General features: G+C 39.5%; 1 protein-coding gene across 2 annotated transcripts in view; it reads right to left on the bottom strand.

Moving 5' to 3' along the window:
- tmem131 (transmembrane protein 131) overlaps positions 1-21,073 on the bottom strand; it is a 190,108-nt gene that overhangs the window by 125,128 nt on the left and 43,907 nt on the right. For both annotated transcript variants that reach the window (XM_059963868.1, XM_059963869.1), the window contains exon 3: positions 14,511-14,551. In XM_059963868.1, the coding sequence (XP_059819851.1) occupies positions 14,511-14,551 (41 nt within the window). The remainder of the gene's footprint in view (positions 1-14,510; positions 14,552-21,073) is intronic.

Here is a 21,073-nt window from a genome sequence, read left to right as displayed (position 1 = left end):
GTACTCTTTCAATCTTACTTACATTTTTCCTGTTAATGACCAATACTGCATAAAAAACTCCAAATTAGGCCACACCAACATCTTATAAAGCTTGAATATAACAATCCAACTTCTGTACTCAATACCTTGATTTATGAATGCTGATGTGCCAACAGCTCTCCATGACCCTATCTACCGGTGACAACACTTTCAAGTAATTATGGACCTATATTGCCAGATCTCTCTGCTCTACTGCACTCCTCAGTCTCCCACCACACCATGTAAGTCGTACCCTGGTTTGTTCTCCTAAATTGCAACACCTCGCACTTGTCTGCATTAAATTCCATCTGCTGTTTTTCAGCCCACTTTTTCAAGCTGCTCTGGATCCCACTGTAAGCTCTGATAAGTCTTCCTCACTTTTCGCTACACCCTCAATCTTGGTAGCATCCGTGAATTTGCTGATACTGTCTACTACACTGTCATCTATATCGATGATTTGGATGATAAACAACAATGGACCCACCACCAATCCCTGCAGCACTCCATTAGTCTCAGGCCTCCAGTCAGAGACAACATCAAATAACATTCTGGCTTCTCCCACTAGCATCTACTACCACTTTCTGGCTTCAACTGCGAAGCCAGTGTCTGATCCAATTTACTACCTCATCAAAATTCTATTCCCTATTCCCAGTTCCTCCGTCTCCACCTCATCTGCTCCAAGGATGAGGCTTTTTGTTCCAGGACATCCCAAATGTCCTTTTATATAAGAACTGTGGTTTTCCTTCTGCTGTCATTAATGATGCCCTCACCCGCATCTCCTCCATTTCCTGCACTTCAGCCCTCACCCCAACCTCCCGTCACCACAACAGGGATCGTGTTCCCCTTGTCCTCACCTATCACCCAACCAGCCTTTGGATCCAGCATATTATCCTCCGCAACTTCTGCTACCTTCAACAGGACCCCACCACTAAGGACATCTTTCCCTCTCTACTTTTCCCAGGGATCGTTCCCTCCACGACTGCCTGGTCCACGCGTCCCTCCCCACAGATCTCCCACCTGGCACTTATCCCTACAAGCTTGTCCCTACACCTCATCTCTTACCACCATTCAGGGCCCCAAGCAGTCCTTCCAGGTGAGGCAACACTTCACTTGTGAGTCTGTTGGGGTAATCTATTGCATCTGGTGCTCCCGGTGCGGCCTCCCCTACATCGACGAGACCTGACGCAGACTGGGGGACCGCTTCGTTGAGCACTTACAGACAGGATCTCCCGGTTGCCACTCACTTCAACTCTCCTTCACATTCTCATTCGGATATGTCCATACATGGCCTCCTCTACTGCCATGATGATGCCAAACTTCGGTAGGAGGAACAATATCTCATATACTGTCTGGGTAGTCTCTAGCCCCTTGGTATGAACATCGAATTCTCCAACTTCCGGTAATTCCCTCCCTCTCCCTTCCCCCATCCCACCTTCACTCTGTCTCCTCTTCTAGCTGCCTATCACCTCTCATGACTCTGCCTTCTTTTACTACCCATAGTGCTTTCCCTTAGATTCCTTCTTCACCTCTCCTGCCTATCCCCTCCCTGCTTCCCCTCCCCCACCCCTTGATCTTTCCTCTGATTGGTTTTCCACCCTCCCCCCCTTCTTTATAGGGCCCCTGCCCCCTCCTCCTTCAGTCCTGACGAAGGGTCTTGACCCAAAAAGTTGACTGCTCGTTTCAACAGATGCTGCCCGACCTGCTGAGTTCATTCAGCTTTATGTATGTGTTGATTACTACCTCATCAGGCAGTCAAAAAAGATAGCGGCACTGAAAGCAGAAACAGAAAGTGAGATAACTCTACAAAAAGAAAAACACAACCCGGCTTAATGAAATTTCCACAAATTATCTTCCTCACATTTCTTCATAAAGACAGATAAACTAGTGTGTGATGCTTTCTAGGACATTCATAGGTTACCACTCGTCTGAGTTCTAATACAACATATTCTAATTATTCCCCTCAGCTGTAGAAAGCATCTGAAGTCACATCAGATACTCAGAAAGGTGGAATCTCCTTCAGTTCTCTCCTACACATACAAATAAAAACACCACCACCATTAACTTCTAGAGGCTCTACCATTTTCATGCATTCCAGATTAAGCAACTGATCCCTACAGCAGGTAAGGCCCAGCTACTTGAACTTCCTAGATAACTGTAGATATAGGTTGCCCAGGTAATGAACAGATTCCATTTTCAATGATGTCCTTAAATTTATTTTCTCCGCAAGTTAGAAACTACACAAAAATCATTCTATGGTAACATCAGCCAATATTGTGATCAATGGTATCAAAGATACATAAAACAGATTTTAAACATTTAGCAGAAGTGGAGAGGAAAACTCTGGTTCTACTGTTTGTAGGAATGAACACATTCATGTAGGCAAGACTTCCAAGTTTAATATTATGGGAGTGTACTTGTCTGTAGGGTTGTCAATTAGCTGGGTGTTCTCAACCAAGGGACAGGCTGTGCAATTACATTTCATAACTCAGGTAACATTTACTAATGAACTTCATCAGAGATAAAAAAAGACTGGCCATATAAATTATAAACTAACTTCAATACAGCATGGTTACAATTAACTAATAAAGTATTAAATACAAACCACAAGAGCAAAGCTCAATCTAAATTGCCAACAAAACCACTAGATTAAATTACTGCTTTGTGGTGTACTACATGTCATCTATTATCATATTTTTCTTGCATTGCAATTAAAACAGCTGAAATACCTCCCCTTCTGTACCAAGGTGTGTCCAGGTACAAGATTACAACTGGAGGAACATCCCATCAAATCAACCAATCAGCGTTAGCCACTTATCAGTAAACAATAACTTTATTTCAGAATGGTATGATGACTAATTTTGCAGCTATTGTGATTTGGCAAGCATCAAAATAGTTGTGAACCTGCTGAGAAGACTTAAAATGTGTAGGGCATTTTACATTCTTGTGATTTAAAATATTTCAAAATTTCACAATACTTGATCTTTAAAAGCTAAACATAAAATCACCATAACACCATTTCCCTTCCATTCCCTACTAAAAGAGCCATACTTCCCTTTGAAAAGTACTTGGATTCAATTGCAACATACAACTTGGAGTGGCTGCATTGATTGCCCACCTTGGATAACATAAATGAGTGGCACAATAGCACAGAGAGCTCCAGTGAGTTGAGTTTAATCCTGATGTTGAGTGCTAATCGTGTGGAGTTTGCATGTTCTTCCCATGATCACGTAGGATCCCCCCACCTCCTATGGGTTTGGGCTTCCTCTCGCATCCAGAAGATATGTCGTTGACAAGTTAACTGGGCACTGTCAATTGATCCGAGTGTGCAGATAAATAGTAAAATCAGGGGTAAATTGACAGATGTGAGGAAATAGATCACAGGGAAAATATTGGAGTAATGGGATTGCTGAGAGCTGACATAGATCTGAAGAGTCAAAACGACCTATCTTAACACTCATTCTATCCTTAGCAATCGTCTATCCCTAGATCATTTACAACTATCATATTTCGGCTCAACACACAACTCAAAAGGAGACAGACCAGGCCCAATCAAGGCCCTCCCTTCTTCTCATTTTGTCATTCTTTCTATGTCAGGGAACCAACTCATCCGTGTATTGAAAATGATTTGCCAAGAACACATCCAGAATTCTTAATGATTTCTTGTACTTTAATATTGTTTTGCATTAACTACAACTGATCATGTGGCATCCTCAGATTTATAATTTACTTCCAATTTCATATTAATGCAAAGACAGAGCAATGACGACACTAGCACAAACTGTGAAACAATTATAATCTGGATGTATGTTTACATAGTTGACATTAGCTCAAGAAAATAAAACCGAGTTGAACCTGGCCACAGCCTTTTTTGCTAACTAACCTGAACCAGCTTTTCAAAAGCAGTGATATCCATCCCATGCATTTTAGGTATTCTAATAAATTGCAAACCATCTCATAGAATACCAAAATCTAGTTTGATTTGGCACTCATGCTTGTAGACACTTCAAATCCAAGCCATATTCCTGTTAGTTCCTTCCCTCACACTAGACCAATATGTGACCATGGCCTGATGCAAAAATGGAGTCAATGCACAGGATAGTGTTCCGTTGTCCCAACAACATTCACCAAATTCCTGATTGTTTATAATCACTGCAGTAAATATTGCTGCAATAAAGGGAACTTGAAACAAAAACCAAACATGCACAGAACAGGCCCATACAAAGCCCCACCTTCTTCACATTCCATCACCAGCATCTAGATAAATTAGAAATAACGCATGGAGAATGTACTAAAGCCTATATACTTGTATACTTCCTATTGGTGGATGCAATCATCTTAAAACATCACAAAGCCAACATAACCAAAGCCAGAGTAACACACAACACCCAGCTAACGTTTTCCATTTAATCCCTTGTTGGATATCACAACTGGACACTGACACAAAAACCAATTTTAAACAAATGGCTCTCCAAGCCACACAGCGCTGTCATGTGTGCATGTGTTTGCGTGCATGATAAGAAACAGAACTGATCTAAGAGACCAGTTAGCACTCCACCTTGCGCAGGCTCTGTTCTGTATGTTTACTCACTTCATATTAACTTTTCTCTTTATACTCTTAGATCTCTTTTGAAAAGATCAAGGCAAATTTGCAAGATTCTCTGGCAAGTACAGACACAGATATGAAAAGCTGTGTAGTCGTTATGCTTTACCAATACAGTTATTTTCTAATTTAACTTGTGCATCCCTTACCTATTACTATGCAGATTTTATTATTATTTGCAAATCCTTCTTTTCAATTTTATTTAACTTCATTGTGCTTACCTAATTATTCTTTTGCTTCTTATCTCATTTGTAAACCCTCTGGCACCCTCTGTGAACAATACAGGTTATTGTCTTGAATCCAAATAAACTATTATTTCACCCTTAGTCCTTCCACGTTCATTACTATCCAGTGTTATAATAATCTAGTCAGCCTTTATAATGTCATAGAATCTCTTGATTAGCATTATTTCCAATGCAAACCTGAAGATATTAGCACTGCTACCAGCATAAGCATGGCAGCAGTAACTTCAAACAAGTTGCATAACATTTTCCCCAGGTTATGAACATCTGATCCCCAGCTATGGGTAAATAATCCACTGCCTTGTGGGGAGCCTCGGGAGAGATGAAGGCTGTGAGAATAAACCCCGACAGAAAATCTGCAATGGGACCCCTGAGGAGGCTGGACATCACTGAACATCCTTTTGGCACCTCCTGCAGCCAAACGTATTCCTTCACTTTCCTTTGTACTACACCAGTGAGGCTGAGAGGGAGATCTTGCAACTGCGTACCCCACGATCACCACAAGTTCCACCCAGGCTTGTAAAACTCTATTGAGACAGACAGATGCCATCATCATGAATATTTGACGTGTACAGTCTGGACATAATATCTAGTGTTTGCAAGACCAGCTTCTGCAAGGCTGCATACATCTTCTGCTATGCTGGAACTCATGGCTCCGGTGTGATGTTGGAACCACAATATATGTTTCACATTCTTTCATATGAAAGAAACAAACAGTAATTTGTGTGCTCTGTATTGAATAAAGGACTAAGCATGGATAATAGTTTCCATACAACAATACCATTTCATTTTGCACAGAAAACTTAACGTTGGGGTTAAAAGTCCTGGTTTAACTACAAATTTCTTTGGTTGGCTTATGTTTTTATTTAAATCTACTGCTGGGTGGTGATATTTCCCACTTACAAACTGCTCCAATTATGAAAAGTTACACACACAAAATACTGGAGAAACTCAGCAGGCCAGGCAGCATCTATGGAAAAGAGTACAGTAGATGTTTTGGGCTTGGACCCTTCAGTTGACTGTATTCTTTTCCATAGATGCTGCCTGGCCTGCTAAATCCCTCCACCATTTTGTGTGTTGCTTGGATTTCCAGCATCTGCAGATGCTCTCTTGTTTGAGATCATGACAAGTTCTCAGGAATGGAATCCTGCAGTAATCTGAGGAGGACCTGTACTTTAAATCATCCCATGGATGGTTTAAAATGGATCCCAAAACAAAAAAGTGCCTTCTAACAAAAATTGCAAAACTATTTCCAAAAGCAACAGTTTGAAATATTATGGCAAAATAGTACCACATGGTAGGCTTACTCAGAAAATCAGAAGGCAAGGGATCCAGGGAAGTTTGGCCAGGTGGATTCAGAATTGGCTTGCCTGCAGAAAGCAGAGAGTTGTGGTGGAGAGAGTACATTCAGGTTGGAGAGTTGTGACTAGTGGTGTCCCACAAGGATCGGTTCTGGGACCGCTACTTTTCGTGATTTTTATTAACAACCTGGATGTGGGGGTAGAGGGTGGGTTGGCAAGTTTGCAGACGACACAAAGTTTGGTGGTGTTGTGGATAGTCGAAGATTGCAGAGAGAAATTGATAGGATGCAGAAGTGGGCTGAGAAGTGGCAGATGGAGTTCAACCCAGAGAAGTGTGAGGTGGTACACTTTGGAAGGACAAACTCAAAGGCAGAGTACAAAGTAAATGCCATACTTGGTAGGGTGGAGGAGCAGAGAGATCTGGGGATACATGTCCATAGATCCCTGAAAGTTGCCTCACAGGTCGATAGGGTAGTTAAGAAAGCTTATGGAGTGTTAACGTTCATAAGTTGAGGGATAGAGTTTAAGACTCGCAGGCTCTATAGAACTCTGGTTAGGCCACACTTGGAGTACTATGTCCAGTTCTAGTCGCCTCACTATAGGAAGGATGTGGAAGCTTTGGAAAGGGTACAGAGGAGATTTACCAGGATGCTGCCTGGTTTAGAGAATATGCATTATGATCAGAGATTAAGAGAGCTAGGGCTTTACTCTCTGGAGAGGAGGATGAGAGGAGACATGATAGAGGTATACAAGATATTAAGAGGAATAGATAGAGTGGACAGCCAGCGCCTTTTCCCCAGGGCACCATTGCTCAATACAAAAGGACATGGCTTTAAGGTAAGGGGTGGAAAGTTCAAGGAGGATATTAGAGGAAGTTTTTTTTTTACTCAGAGAGTGGTTGGTGCGTGGGATGCACTGTGTGGGAGTCAGTGGTGGAGGCAGATACACTAGTGAAATTTAAGAGACTACTAGACAGGTATATGGAGGAATTGGGGGATTATATGGCAGGCAGGGTTTAAGGGTCGGCACAACATTGTGGGCCGAAGGGCCTGTACTGTGCTGTATTGTTCTATAGGGAAGAGAAATTTGGGCTGATGAAACACTTCAGGAATTTGGGAATTCATAATAAAAGAATTAAATAAAGTAGTTTGACCCTATGTTCAGAGGCCTGGAAAAAAAAAGAACTGCTTTATGTATAACAGCATATTATAAATATTTAACTACAAAACGCAGATCTATTTCCAAAGCATGAATGCATATGCGAGATTACATAACTCAAACAAAAAAAAATCTTATATTTAGTTGAAATTAGGCTGAAAATTCCAAGGAGAACTTTAACTTCCTCTAAAATGGAAAGAATTTTATGGTACTTAGTAAGTATATCTATCCTACAAGTTTTGTACCTTTGTAAAACATACTCAAGATTCTATAATACTGTATTACATCCTCAGTAATAATATTTCCATAATTTATTCAGACTTCAGTGGCACCATAAAAGGGCTACATTAGATAACCTGTTAGCAAATGAAGATGATAAGCAGTAACCCTTGCATCACTTTATTAATGTGTGGGGGCAGGGAGAGGACTTGCACCCCTATAAAGCTGCCCACTTCAGACGTTTCATAACAAAACCAAATCATGTATCAAGAAACACATTTACATAAACTATACTTTTTTTTCCTCTGCATCAGTACTGCAAGAGCAGATTTTATTCCATATTAAAATTTTGGTAGAGATTTGTGAATTCAGAAAGGGAAATTTCTATTACCTTGGCAGCTGTTTTGTGGGCATCACTTGCAATGTCGGCCAATAAAAATGTGTCCCTATTGACAGGCTAGAACAGCCTAGAAGAAAAGAACACTTAAGGACTGAGTCAGAGCACACGCTAGGAGTACTTCGAAAAACTTCCAAAACGAGACTCCTTCCTTGTCATGAGTATCCTCGATTCTCCAATAGTTCATTATTCACTACAACCATAGATTCTTTGCCTAAAAAAAATCATTCAAAAGTTGATCAAGACTCCTAGAGCAGATAGTACCTAAAGCACATTGAAAGGTGGTAGATTACACTCCTGGAAGAAAATCCACGCTTCATCATCAAGGAAGAAAATATGTCAGGGGATCTTAGAAATATCACATGTCACAAATATTTTTTTTTAAAAGTCCTCATCTTCAAAATACTTTCAAAAGCAATAATTTTTATTGGGGGAGGGGTGACTCCCTACAGTCTACCATGTCATCACAAGGATCCTCTGCATCTACCTCCTTTCACTGGCCAAGGAGCTAACTAAAGTTCTATTAGGAGATTGTGTCTCTCAACAAGTACAGTGGACATCTTCACCATACAATAAAAATTCAGGGGCACTACCTTTTATATCTGTTACATAATGACATGAACTGTGATTTTAACCAGCAGATCCACCACCGACTTAATTCCAGTAGAGTGCAGGATTGAACAAAACTATGTTAATTCTTACTCATCCTCTCCACAGCACTGCCCTAGATTCAGAAAACTTTCTGGTTGAGAGGAGCTAATCTACAGGATAGATAAGAAACCTCAGTCTTCATTGTCTCTGGTCCAGATTGGGATAAATGGCCTAATTCTGCTCCTTTGTCTTATGGTTTTGATGAAATGAAGATCCCAATTCTGGCCTTTAAATTACAATGCTGAGACAATGTACGTACATAATATCAAATCTGAACCTCTCTCGCAAGCGCATACAAAGGGATAGATAGGTCTTACATTATACATCTGAAACAAGAACATCTGCAGGTGCTGGAAATCTAAATTCTCACAAAATGCTGGAGGAACTCAGCAGATTGGGCACTATTAATGAAAAGAATAAACAGTTGACTTAGTGGACCGAGATCCTTCTTCAGGATTCTTATCCAAATGTCTACCTCAGCACCACACATTCTCCTGACAATTAAGATCTGCTTCAAGATTGCAAAGTATGGATCACATACCTTCTTAGGAGGCATCTAGGAAGCAAAGCAGATACTTATAACAAAATTCACTCCTTCCAGCTAACTGAGGGAGTGATCTAGTCCTCAAAACCCACACAAAGCTCATGGCATTCAAGCATCTGCCCTCCATTATGCTTTGGAGGCTTGATCTAGAGGAATCACCAAAGCACTAGATAAGCTCTAATACTGTTGCCATAAAATCCTTCAATACATAGGACAGTCAAACCAATGTTCATGTCTTCACAGATGGATGGAAAACATTAAGGAACAAAGTTTCCAAAACACTTCAACCATCTCAGAACTAGAATAAAAGCAAGTCATTCTCTATGCCAAGGGGCTGCCAAAAGCATTGGTGCCAACTTTCAGTGCAATTAGAACCTAAATTTCAGGTAGGGATAGCATTTAATGGGCAAGAGATTGGAGAAGATTGAAAACAATCAGAAAATTACAATAACTTGGCCAAATTTGGATGTGGAACTATGGTTGTTTACAATTTTTTTTTAAGAAATCACCATTCTGCTTTAGAATTTGGCCAAGTTCTTGAATTTTAGCTTTGAACAGAACAAAGTTACTGAAAATATAGAAAATTGTGGTATGTGATTCACATCAGAACCTATACAACCACGATGAAATCTCGCGTCATCTGCAACTTATCAGTTATCCAGTTTTAACCCTTATACTGATAGCGTCACTTTACGAGCCAGATCATTCACTGATAATCTCACTAAGAGGGAAAATTATTTTTCACCAAGACATATAAAGTAGTAATCGAATATGCGGCATTTCCTTTCTGAACTCTGATTGAGGTACTTATATCCTTGTTTTTGTCAATATTACCCAGTTTAATCTGTTAGGAATCCATTAAATCTATGGAACCTTCTATGCAAGGCAGCTGTGTAATCTCAGTTGCTGGGGACAGGACCCCTCAGGTTACAGCAGGGTCCATTCCTGTGAATTGTTCATAACCCAGACTGTTCACCAGTTGGAAGTGTGGCCTCAAACAGAGTTCCCACACAGCAAAAGAATCATGTAGCCCTGTAGCAGCATGCAAATCCATCCCAGTAGTCTCCCAAACATGAGCGTGTACAGCCTGCACACAAGTTACACTGTAAGCTGGGGAAAACCTGGATAACTTGAGAGATCAATGGATTTTGAGTAGTAAGGCAATTAGTACAGGGATATGGCACTGAGGTAAAAGATTAGTCATGAAGGTATTGAATCGTAGATTGAAGATGAGTGGCTGAATAACCTATTTCTGCTTCTTGTATCTTAATTAATTAAAATCCCTCAGATTCAAATCTAACAAGTTAATCTGTTAACATTAGGATGTCCCAAATGCCAGCGTGCTTCACAGTTCTGAAAAATCAGTTTAATTTTTAAGCAATAGAGATGAAAACCTCCAACTAACAGAATTTCCTTAATTAGCCTCCATTAATTATGGATTCACTCTCAAATCTTCTACATCTAGCTCTTAAAGTAATGTTCAATACTCTATGTTCTATTTTAGGGAATACAGCCCTGTTTGTTATCAGCTTTTGTACATTTAAGACAATTCAGCTAAAGCGGAAATACTACTTCCTTTTACTCTGGTTCTCTAAGTAAAAACCTGCTCAATTAAACTTCATTTATGTTCAGCTTCTATTCATAGTGTTGAATATTCTATGAGCCCTCACTTTTTCCAGTTTTCTTGACTATTAAGTACTTTTTTAATAAAAAGATCCAAATGTATGATTACACATCCTGCACACACTGAGCAAAATTGGAGCTCAATCACTTGTTCTATTAATGTATAGAAATGTCAATCCATCATGATTAATGACGTGATCAGAAAACTTGAATATGGGTCTTCAACTCCATCATTAATTTGTCAGTAAGGTAAGTTGAAGTACCAATATCAATCCACTTTTTTTTTTAAAAACACAACAGGGAATATTGTTAACATATACAGGTCCTCCCAGATTTCCAACACCTGACTTATGAATGTGCCGTACATTCAAACAAGCATTTTGGAGACTGGCAGACTAAATTACTGGCTATTGAGGACTTGCACAGGCATCTTCTGCCAATGGGAACAGAACAGGGTATATCTGCAGGACTGCTCTCCAACCATCTGACCTTTCACAATCAGGGCCTGAGTCAAGCAGAGTCAGGAGTGCTGATTAGATTCACTTGCTCACAAACTGAGTTAATGAGGCCAGCTAGCAGCAGCTCTTCCCACACCTGCTCACTCTCACATCACAACTGCTTCTGCAATCCTCTTCCATACACTATTTTTTATTCATTTCCAACTTCTGATTCAGGCCTTGGGGGGGGAGAGAAAACCTTGGCGTCAGCTGGCTATACCAGTAAAAAGTATAACACTGCCCACGCAACAACGAATTATGACTGCTTACCACCTCAAGGAACATCTACAAGCTATAGTAGCTTCCCTGTTCAGAAAAGTTGATGCTACATTCAGCTCAGACACAAGTCACGGCAGCAGCTGGGTCATAGTTCTGGGCCAAAAGGCGCATGACAAACTATTTCGCTGGAGTGCTCAGAAATGTCAATCAATGCAATATGCATGTGTGCTGCAGTGGTAGTCAGAGGGTTTAAAGCTGTCCAAGAGCGGACAGTGTATTCTGCTTGATTAGAGTCGCATACAATGATAGCTAATGGTCTGTGAACATTGAAAAGAATAAGCAGTGAGATTTACAATGACTTAATCAAAGGAGCAAATCTTCAGTATTGAGTGATCCTGAGATTCTGAATTATGGATTATCTAGAGAAACTGTAAATGGTGATTAAGGCAATATAAAATAAATGCAACTCAAATCTGGAACCAGTCCAGCATAAGATTAAATACAATATCCCCCAATATATTAACCTTTAAAATTGGGAAACTGGTTCGCCTTACTAAGACCCAAGATCTCAGAGACCTAATAAATTTGAAGCAAGATAGGTCATCTGGTCGCACTGAGATGAGCAAAAGTTGGTCCACTTTAGGAGAGAAATAAATACCTGGATTAAAATAGGGCAATACAAGTGATTAAACCTAGCTCAAGAAACCCTGTGGTAAACAAAGAAGCGATCAATTCCAGGCTCCACTACACCTGACTGGCTGAGTACTACAAGTTGGATGCCACACAAATTGAGAAATAGAGTTACACTATGACACTCAATGCTCCAAATGCAACAAGATCAAAATGACTTGGACTGGACCATCAATATGGTCCCATCAATCAATCAGCAGCAAAATTCTGGGAACACAAAGAGACCGTTGGACCAACACTCACAAGGAGATCCTCAGGCTGAGGCTCAAAACAGGGCTGCTAATGTAACTGAAAACAGATTATTTTGTATTTCAACAGGAAGCAGAGAATGCAAAGTGGGAGTACTTGCAGTGTCATTACATCATAAGTTTGAATAAAGCCAAGGATGCCCATCACCAGTTGTCAGCAGCACAATTCTATGCCAATTTGACATTCAGCAGCTCAATTCAGACGACTATGTACAAGATACAGGATTTTCTCAGCCTCATGGAAATTAATATTTTGGTGCTGTTGATTTCCTTCACAAGTCTTAAATAGATATGCAATTTAGACAAATTCTTGTGACTAAAGCAATACTTCATCACACCTCCGCCATAGCTTCACATTATGAATTATATGAAATTAGATCTATTAGGGTCAAGAACACATATCACACATCATTCTGAATCCTTGTTCCCATATCCCTTGAAGATTTACATAGTTGCAAATCAGTCCACTTCTTTGACATTGCACTACTGTTTTCCTCAAAATGTGGCATTCATTTCAAGTTAGAGAATGTTATCATTAAGTCTCATCAACTGTTACCAAAGAACTATGGCTTAACTTGTAATACTGTTTGCTTCAATCGTAACTTCTGAAAACCATGTACCATGGTGTTTAGAGCACAAGGGTGGAAGGACTGAAAACAAAATCCCAATAATTCTAAATGTCAGGCATCACTTCTGTTTCAGATCATCCAAATTGGACAATCTTAGAGGCAAGAAGAGGAAGAAGAAAATGAAAATGGTAGAAGATGGGAGATGCTAAAGAATGTTTAAGAGGCACAATTCATGACAAATGGAAATATTGGGAGAAATAGTCTGGAGTTAGTACATGGGGATGAGCAAAATTGCCTCAAAGTGCCAAGTCTGGATGGCTGCAACAGATACTGATCAAACAAGACACTGCTCTGCAAACATAGTATGACCTTTATTAAAGGAAAGGATGCAGAGAATAAAAATGATAGGGGACCTGCAGTTCAATGTTACATGTAGACCAGTACTTGGTCTTCAAGTCCAAGGAAAGCATATTAAACAGCATTTCAATTGGAAACTGATATATGTAAATACCTACTTCATCAGGGTGATAGGAAGAGGTCAAAAAGTCAAGGGTCCTAATGAAGGGTCTCAGCCTGAAATGTCAACTGTTTACTCTTTTCCACGGATGCTGCCTGGCCTGCTGAGCTCTTCCAGCATTTTAAATAAGGAAAAGCACCCAAATCTGGTAAAACAAGGCACTGGAGTAAAAGAATAAAGTACAACAGTGATGTGAGGACTTTTTTTTTCCAAGGGGATAGTTCTTTCAGAAGGTTGAAGGGTAATATTTGGCCAAATAGTTCTGAAAGATCTGGAAATAGTAAATGATGGCATATCTAATAATGGGGAGAAAGAAAATGGAATGAACAATGAATCTCAATGGAAGGGAATTATCTGTACAAAAGTTTCTAAAGATTAGAATGTGCCATCATCAGTACAGAAACAATGGAAGAAGTTATAAAAGAACAAGGATTGAAGAAGATGGAAATTGCTCAAAAGCTTAGTTCTAGAAATATAAAAAGGGAAGAAAGCTAAACTCTATGAAGACATCAGATAAAAATGAAACAAATATTGATGAAATCAAAGTGATGGAACAGATTAAGATAATTAGGTCAGTGGTGAGTACAGGTTGAGACGTAGAATTATCAATCAGCATACAGTGGAAGAGTAAATTCAGTGTGAAGGGGAAGCTGTGTGCAAGTTGTGGTAGAGGCGGGAGGGTGCAGGGTCATGGCAGTAATTCTCCCAAAGGCCACTGAACTCAGAATTCAAGGAGCCTGGAACAAAGAACACTGAGAAATGTGATTGACAGTTTGTGTTTGAGCAGGTTTTCACTTGTTGCCTGGCCATTTTTAATGCAAATGCAGAGCTGATTACAAAATTGCTTTCCATTCCTTTGTCAGGTTTAAATCTTGTTTTGACTATTTTTAAAACATCCAAAGCCCAAAGAAAAGCTCCATTACTCATTGCATGAATAGTTTTTTTTAAAAAAAATAGTATCCAAATAAAAAGTCTATGTTTCAACACAGTTTTCCAACATCTGGTAAAAATACTTACAATTTCTGTTGATATGAACTGAGGCCCATGTCAGACTCCGCCTGTGAATACATAAAAATACACTCAATGGTTCAAGGTATGGTTACAGAAATTATACCACCTCTACAACTTATTAGCAAATTAGTACTAAACAATAACAGAAAATAAAATATGTTGTAATTAATTCAGTTACACACTTCACTGGGATCTTGGTTAAGTGCACAGCTCCTGACTAAAAATTTATTCATTGGTCAGGTTGCCAGGAGAAACACTGAGGAGAGAGATAGAATCTCGCCCAGAAGTAGTTGTTAATATTTAGCTAATAATTGCTTCTTGAAACTGTACCCACCAACTCAGATTCAAATACATTCACCACATATACATTGAAACATACAACAGAATGAATGCAATGCTTGCACTCATAACCAACATACCCAAGCACGTGCTGGAGGTGGGGGGAAGGAACCCACAAGCATTGCCATACATTCTGGCACCAATCTAGCATATCCAGAATGTTCAGAACAACATCAGCAGCAGCAGCAGCAAATGAAAACAAGACAACAGCAAAACAAGCTCCTTTCTTTTTCCACCCTCATACATACACACACAACAATCTAGCCCAGGAAAAGCTGCCTCCCATCCTTAACCCCAACACTCCAGACTCAGACATTAGGCCTCTAACTTCTAGACAAGCCAACCCAAGACCTTCGACCTTCAGGTTTCCCTTTGTCCACCTGCGCTGCACTTTTTCCACAACTCTAACAGTGTATTCTACAGTCTTTCCTTTTGTGCTTCCCCAATTTTTCTTCTGTATGAAGTGAGCTGACTGGATTGCATGCAAACAAGATTTTCACAGTATCCAATACACAGAAACTGAGAGAAATGCGAGCATGAACTACTATTAGAATCTCAGAGACGAGACGAAGGGCCACGACAGACTACATTTCTCACCATTTAAAGTGTTGAGGAAGGTTGAAACTGAGGCAAATGAGGAGGAAAGCAAGTGTATTCAGAGGGGCCACTGGGTCCCGATACTCTGAGAAGTTATTGAAAATACTGAGGTTTATGGATTGGACTCTTACAGTTCTTTTTATTTTGTGTTCTCGCCCATTCTTTCTTGTTGCCGATGGTAGGTCAGAGGCTTTGGGTTTGATATTCTTGTTGTTTCTCCATGTGGCTGATCTGTTAGTTCTTGTGCAAGGGAGGGGTAAGAATGGTTTGGGGTTTGCGAGCTTCTGTTTCTTTCTCTTTTTGTGCAGGGGGCAAGTCTTTCTTTCAACTACTTTTATGGTTTTCTGTATTGTAGGGCCATTTGGAGAAGCCAAATCTCAGTTGCGCTCTGCATAAATACTTTGATAATAAAATGAACCTTTGAACACATGACAATAATAAACCAATCACCCTGCTCTTATCTCTCAACCTAGCTCCGCTAAGAGAGTCACCCCATCCTCCTCCCTTTCCATCCCAGCTCCAGGACTCTGCTTTATCCCCACCATTGAAAAATTAGAGCAATTAGAAACTGTACTCTCACTGCATGTTCATACACAAAGCTTTTAATATTTACTGCAATATACAAAAATCCTGGAGAGATTAATGTATTGAAATCATTCCCATATGCAGCATAGATACTAATTGGCTTATTGCCCTCCAGCAATTCTTTATTTCAATTCCAATATTGTGTGCATAAATGTCTGCTCCAATTTTATTAAAATTAGTTTGCAAATGATAAATATTTTTATGTCTTAAGAACAAGAAGTCTGAGGTCTGGTATGATTCTAGAATTCAGCTATGGAATTTTTAGACGGAAAGAGAATGCATAGTATTGGTCAGAGGTATCAAGTCTCCCAAATTTTTATATCCAAAAATGGAATAGTCAAGGGAAAACATGGGTGCCTCTCAGGCAAAGTCAGCAAAATCAAAGCAGAAATAAGAACATGTTTATCAGGAATGATAACAAATAGCTTATACATCATATTATGGAAATTTTAAAATATTCCTAGAAATAATGGGGAACCACAGGGTTAGAGAATGATGAACAACAAATTAATGAAGAAGTGGCACTGGTGGAATCAATGAGACAAAAAGCCAACAAGTTACACAGGATCTAATAGAATAGCTTATATCCTACTGTTTCAAATGAGACAATAAATATCTGACATTCCTGAAATCTTAAATTCCCCTCTGCTGACTTAAAATTAGCAAATAATTTCACATTCAGAATCAGGTTTAATATCGCTAGCATATCTTGTGAAATTTGTTGTTATGCAGTAGCAGTGCATTGCAAAACATAATAAAAACATTTACCATTAAGAATATTTTTTAAAAAATTAAATTAAATAAGTAGTGCAAAAAAAGAGATTAAAAAAGTATAAGGTAGTGTACATGGGTTCAATGTCCATTCAGAAATCTCATGACGGGGAAGAAAGCTAACCCTAAATCATTGAGTGTGCCTTTAGGCTCCTGGGCCTCCTCCCTGAAGGCAGTAATGAGAAGAGGGCATGCCCTGGGTGATAGAGGTTCTTAATGATAGATGCCACCTTTTGAGGCATCACTCCTTGAAGATGTCCTAGATGCTGGTGTAACTAGTGCCCATGATGGAGCTGACAGCAAGTAGTTAACAAATCACAGGACACAGATGTGATTGGAAAAAGAATTATGAAAGGAACTAGTCTTTGGGGAAAAAAAATTGTGGAGAACTTGCAGGTATGCATGGAGAGTACACTTGTGGGATCAAGAAATTGTTAACTAACAGGTGGTTAACTAACAAGCAGAGAATTGCAATGATCCTTGCTAGGATATCTGTCTGTATACTGTACAAATATCACTTGAGTGTACAATATATACAAACTTGCTTGTAGTACAAAGCTAGATAGGAAAGCAGGTCACAGAAAGATAGATTAATGGGCAAACAGATAAAATGACCGGTAGAAAACAATTTGGTAAAAATTTAAAGACTGCATTTTGGAAGATCAAAGTGACAAACAAAATATTTTGAAAAGTGAGAGACTGGGAAATACCAATAGTCACAGAGACCTTTATGACTTCCATGCAAACCACTGAAAGTTAATAAGCAGATAGAGAAATCAATTAGGAAAACTTAGTACCGTAGATTCCGGACTACAGAGCGCACCTGATTAAAAGCCCTACGCTCTAATTTCAGAAAGAAAATCAATTTTGTACTTGTACAAGCCGCACCGGATTTTAAGCCGCAGGTGTCCCATGTTGTAATATGAGATATTTACACAGAAAGATATTACACGTGAGGATTTTTTAACTTTTAATTAAATCCATATGGTAACATAAACAAATACATATTGCAAATGCTTTTTTTCGAACAGTGCCTGTAACACAGCTACGTTTAAATATACATACGTATCGGTAACACACAAATTACGTTGCGTATACTTTTTTTACTGAACAGTGCATGAACAACATTCCAATATCTCCTAACGACTGGTAAAAAAAAATATATATACTGCAGCCTACCAGGAAAAGTTATTGATCGCCTTCTTCATCTTCCTCCTGCGCACTAAAACCATCAAAGTCCTTCAGTGTCCGAATTGAATAAAACCTCAGGATCTCGTCATTCACTTCAGTCTCTTCGTTGTCGCTCTCACTTAAGCGCACGCGGTCCTCTTCATCACGCAGCAGTCCAGCCTTTCGAAACCCGCTGGTGATGGTGGATGTTGTGACACGGCTCCACGCATTTAGGATCCACTGGCAGACTTGAGTTAAAGATGCTCTTCGCATGCGTCCTGTTTTGGTAAAGGATTTCTCGCCGCTCGTCATCCAAGCCTCCCACTCAACGTGCAGCGCCACTTTAAATGCCCGGTTCATGCTGATGTCCAGTGGCTGCAAATACTTCGTGGTGCCCCCAGGAATCACAGCGGGAATTGAGTTTGTACTCTTGATGGCAGCTTTCACTGAACTTTCATTGTCAGCCGCTTAAAAAATCACCATCGGTGGAAGCTTTAGTCTGGATGCTGTGCAGCTCAGAACACAAGTAAAATGCGTTCTCTCTTGGCCACTTGTTTTCAGTGTGATGGACGAGTCACCTTTTTTATTAACAGTCCGAATGAGAGGCAGGTCAAACGTCAAAGGTACTTCATCCATATTTATGATATCATCTGGCTCGATGGAATTCTCCGCTATCTTTGTTTGAGTGAATGTGCGGAAGTTAGCAAGTTTTTCCTCGTGGTCGGGAGGGAGCTGCTGACACAGAGTCGTGCGTACCCTGACGGACAGGCCTTTTCGTTCTCATAAATCTAAAACACCACGATGGCCCACCTCTAAAATCTTCGATTTTCATTTTGGTGGCAATTGCTTTAGCCTTCAGTCTGATCTGCACAGTGGAAACACCGCGGCCACCTGCTCTCTGTGTTAACCCAGTCTTCAAGAAAGTTTTCAAGTTCGGGCCATCTGCTATGATTACCTCTGAAAGCTTTTGTTGTCTTTTTGCATTGACTCAGTTCTTCACGCTGGCATCTCCACCGTCTCACCATCGATTCATTTATGCCAAGATTACGTGCAGCAGCTCGATTTCCTTCTTCAACCGCCAGATTGATCACCTTTAACTTAAAAGCTGCATCATATGCTTTTCTTCGAGTGTTTTCCATGTTGATGAGGGTGAGTACAAATGACTGATTTACAATAATTTAATTGTGAAAGTGTGCTTGATTTATCATACAATTTCATTGGACCTCTGTGAACTACTCATCAATTTTATTGGTCTACTGTTACGAGGCAAAATGTTTTTGGCGGCATGAAAAAAAAACATGCATTAGCCGCACCGTAGTATAGGCCGCAGTGTTCAAAGCGTGGGGAAAAAAGTAGCGGCTTATAGTCCAGAATTTACGGTAGTTGTTTATCTGCTGTATTCAAACTCCAGTTTGTTAAAAGTTGTTTTGCTGCAATGATTGGGGTCTTAGTAGAAGCCAAACCTAAAATTCTAACATTTATTTCCCATAGGGAAAACGTATCTGCCCTAAAAATGCAAAGTAGAATGGGTTGTTTTGCAAATTGAGGAAGATTATCCTAGTGAATGAGTATAAAAATACTTGTTTTTGAGGTGATGATACAATACTTGACAGGGTATATTCCTGGGCATCAAGCATTCAGTAGGGGAGGTAGGCTAGGAAAAGTAATGTTTCTGTAAGACAATAATTTAGGCAGCAGGTTACAGTCTCAACTTAAGGGCTCAGCTTTTTAATAGCACAATAAGAAAGCTCGGAACATTGTGATTCCTTGAAATTCTCTATCCCTACATTTGAGTACAACTTTGATTATTAAATTGTGCAAATTGATGTTTGGAATTCAGAAATCAAAGGATAATGAGGTAAGGCAGAATAACAGAAACCTTGATTACAGTTTAATAGTGATACTGAGAAAGCTTGGGGTCCGGCTACTTCCTACTTCAATTTCGTGAGATTTGGAGATGAGGAAATCAAGAGATGATAAAGTTGATGACAACCAGCCATAATGTTAACAAACTTGGCACCAAGTTCAAAGACACAATCTCCTGGGTCTACTCTCATTTCCTATGATTTTTTTTTCAACTCTCATATAACCCAGTCTCTCAATCGAGACTACTTACAAGAGGACTGGACTGAGGGCTTTGAATTTTATTTCAGCCATATAAAATATGATACAAATATAAAATGTAACATAAGTATATGGTTGCATGCATGAATTGACATAATTGAGCAAAAGCTAGTCAGCTCATGACTTATTCCATACATTCAACGGTGAATTCTCACAAATCAGGCTTTTAACCCATTGAATCGCTTTTCTTTTTCCTATTTTAACACTTAAAAGCATCAGCATGTTCAAGTCACAGAAGCATACAGACAACTAGACTTCCCAACTGCGAGCTATTACACCATACAAAGCTGATAAATTCACTGTCTGGTTGGCATCTACAATGAACTGCCATAAACTAAATAAAAAGAGTGCCAATGAGGGAAGGGCGTCTACTAACCCTATCTGATAAATCTGTACAGTACGTGAGTACCACAATATATCATTGGTACTCAATTGCCTCCGAGATGATATCATAGAGGTAAGAGAATCATGAATATTTATCAGCCAACCAGGAATACAACTTTTGCAGATATGTAAAATAAATATTGTGGAGAGGAAAACATTTGGCTGGGCAAAAGCAAAACACTGTTAATTCTGGAATAGAATACAGAAATGCATATACTCTACAGGTGAAACAGCCTCAGGCCAAAGAACTAATTCAGATTGACTGAAATTTAGGATTGGTAACCCAAAATATTAATTCTTCTCTCTGAAAGCTCTCCTTTAACCAAGTATATCCAAGGATTTGTTTCTTTTTAATTTCAATGAAACAGTCATTATATTTTGTTCACCATTCTAATAATTCAAGTTAAAGATTCCCAGAATCCACAATATTTTGCTTTACCATATAATACTAGTGAGCCCATTTCTGCAACACCACAGACCAGTTTGGTTTTACTGTTCAGTTAGATAATTGCCTCTCTGACTGAAGGCCTGTAACTAGTGGAATGCCGTAGGGATCAGTGCGGAGTCTGTTATTGTTTGTCATGTACATCAATGATTTG

The sequence above is a fragment of the Hypanus sabinus genome, chromosome 3, assembly GCF_030144855.1.
Source record: "Hypanus sabinus isolate sHypSab1 chromosome 3, sHypSab1.hap1, whole genome shotgun sequence".
Lineage (NCBI taxonomy): Eukaryota > Metazoa > Chordata > Chondrichthyes > Myliobatiformes > Dasyatidae > Hypanus > Hypanus sabinus.
The sequence above is the reverse complement of the archived record's forward strand: the minus strand, read 5'-3'. Positions and strand labels throughout refer to the sequence as shown.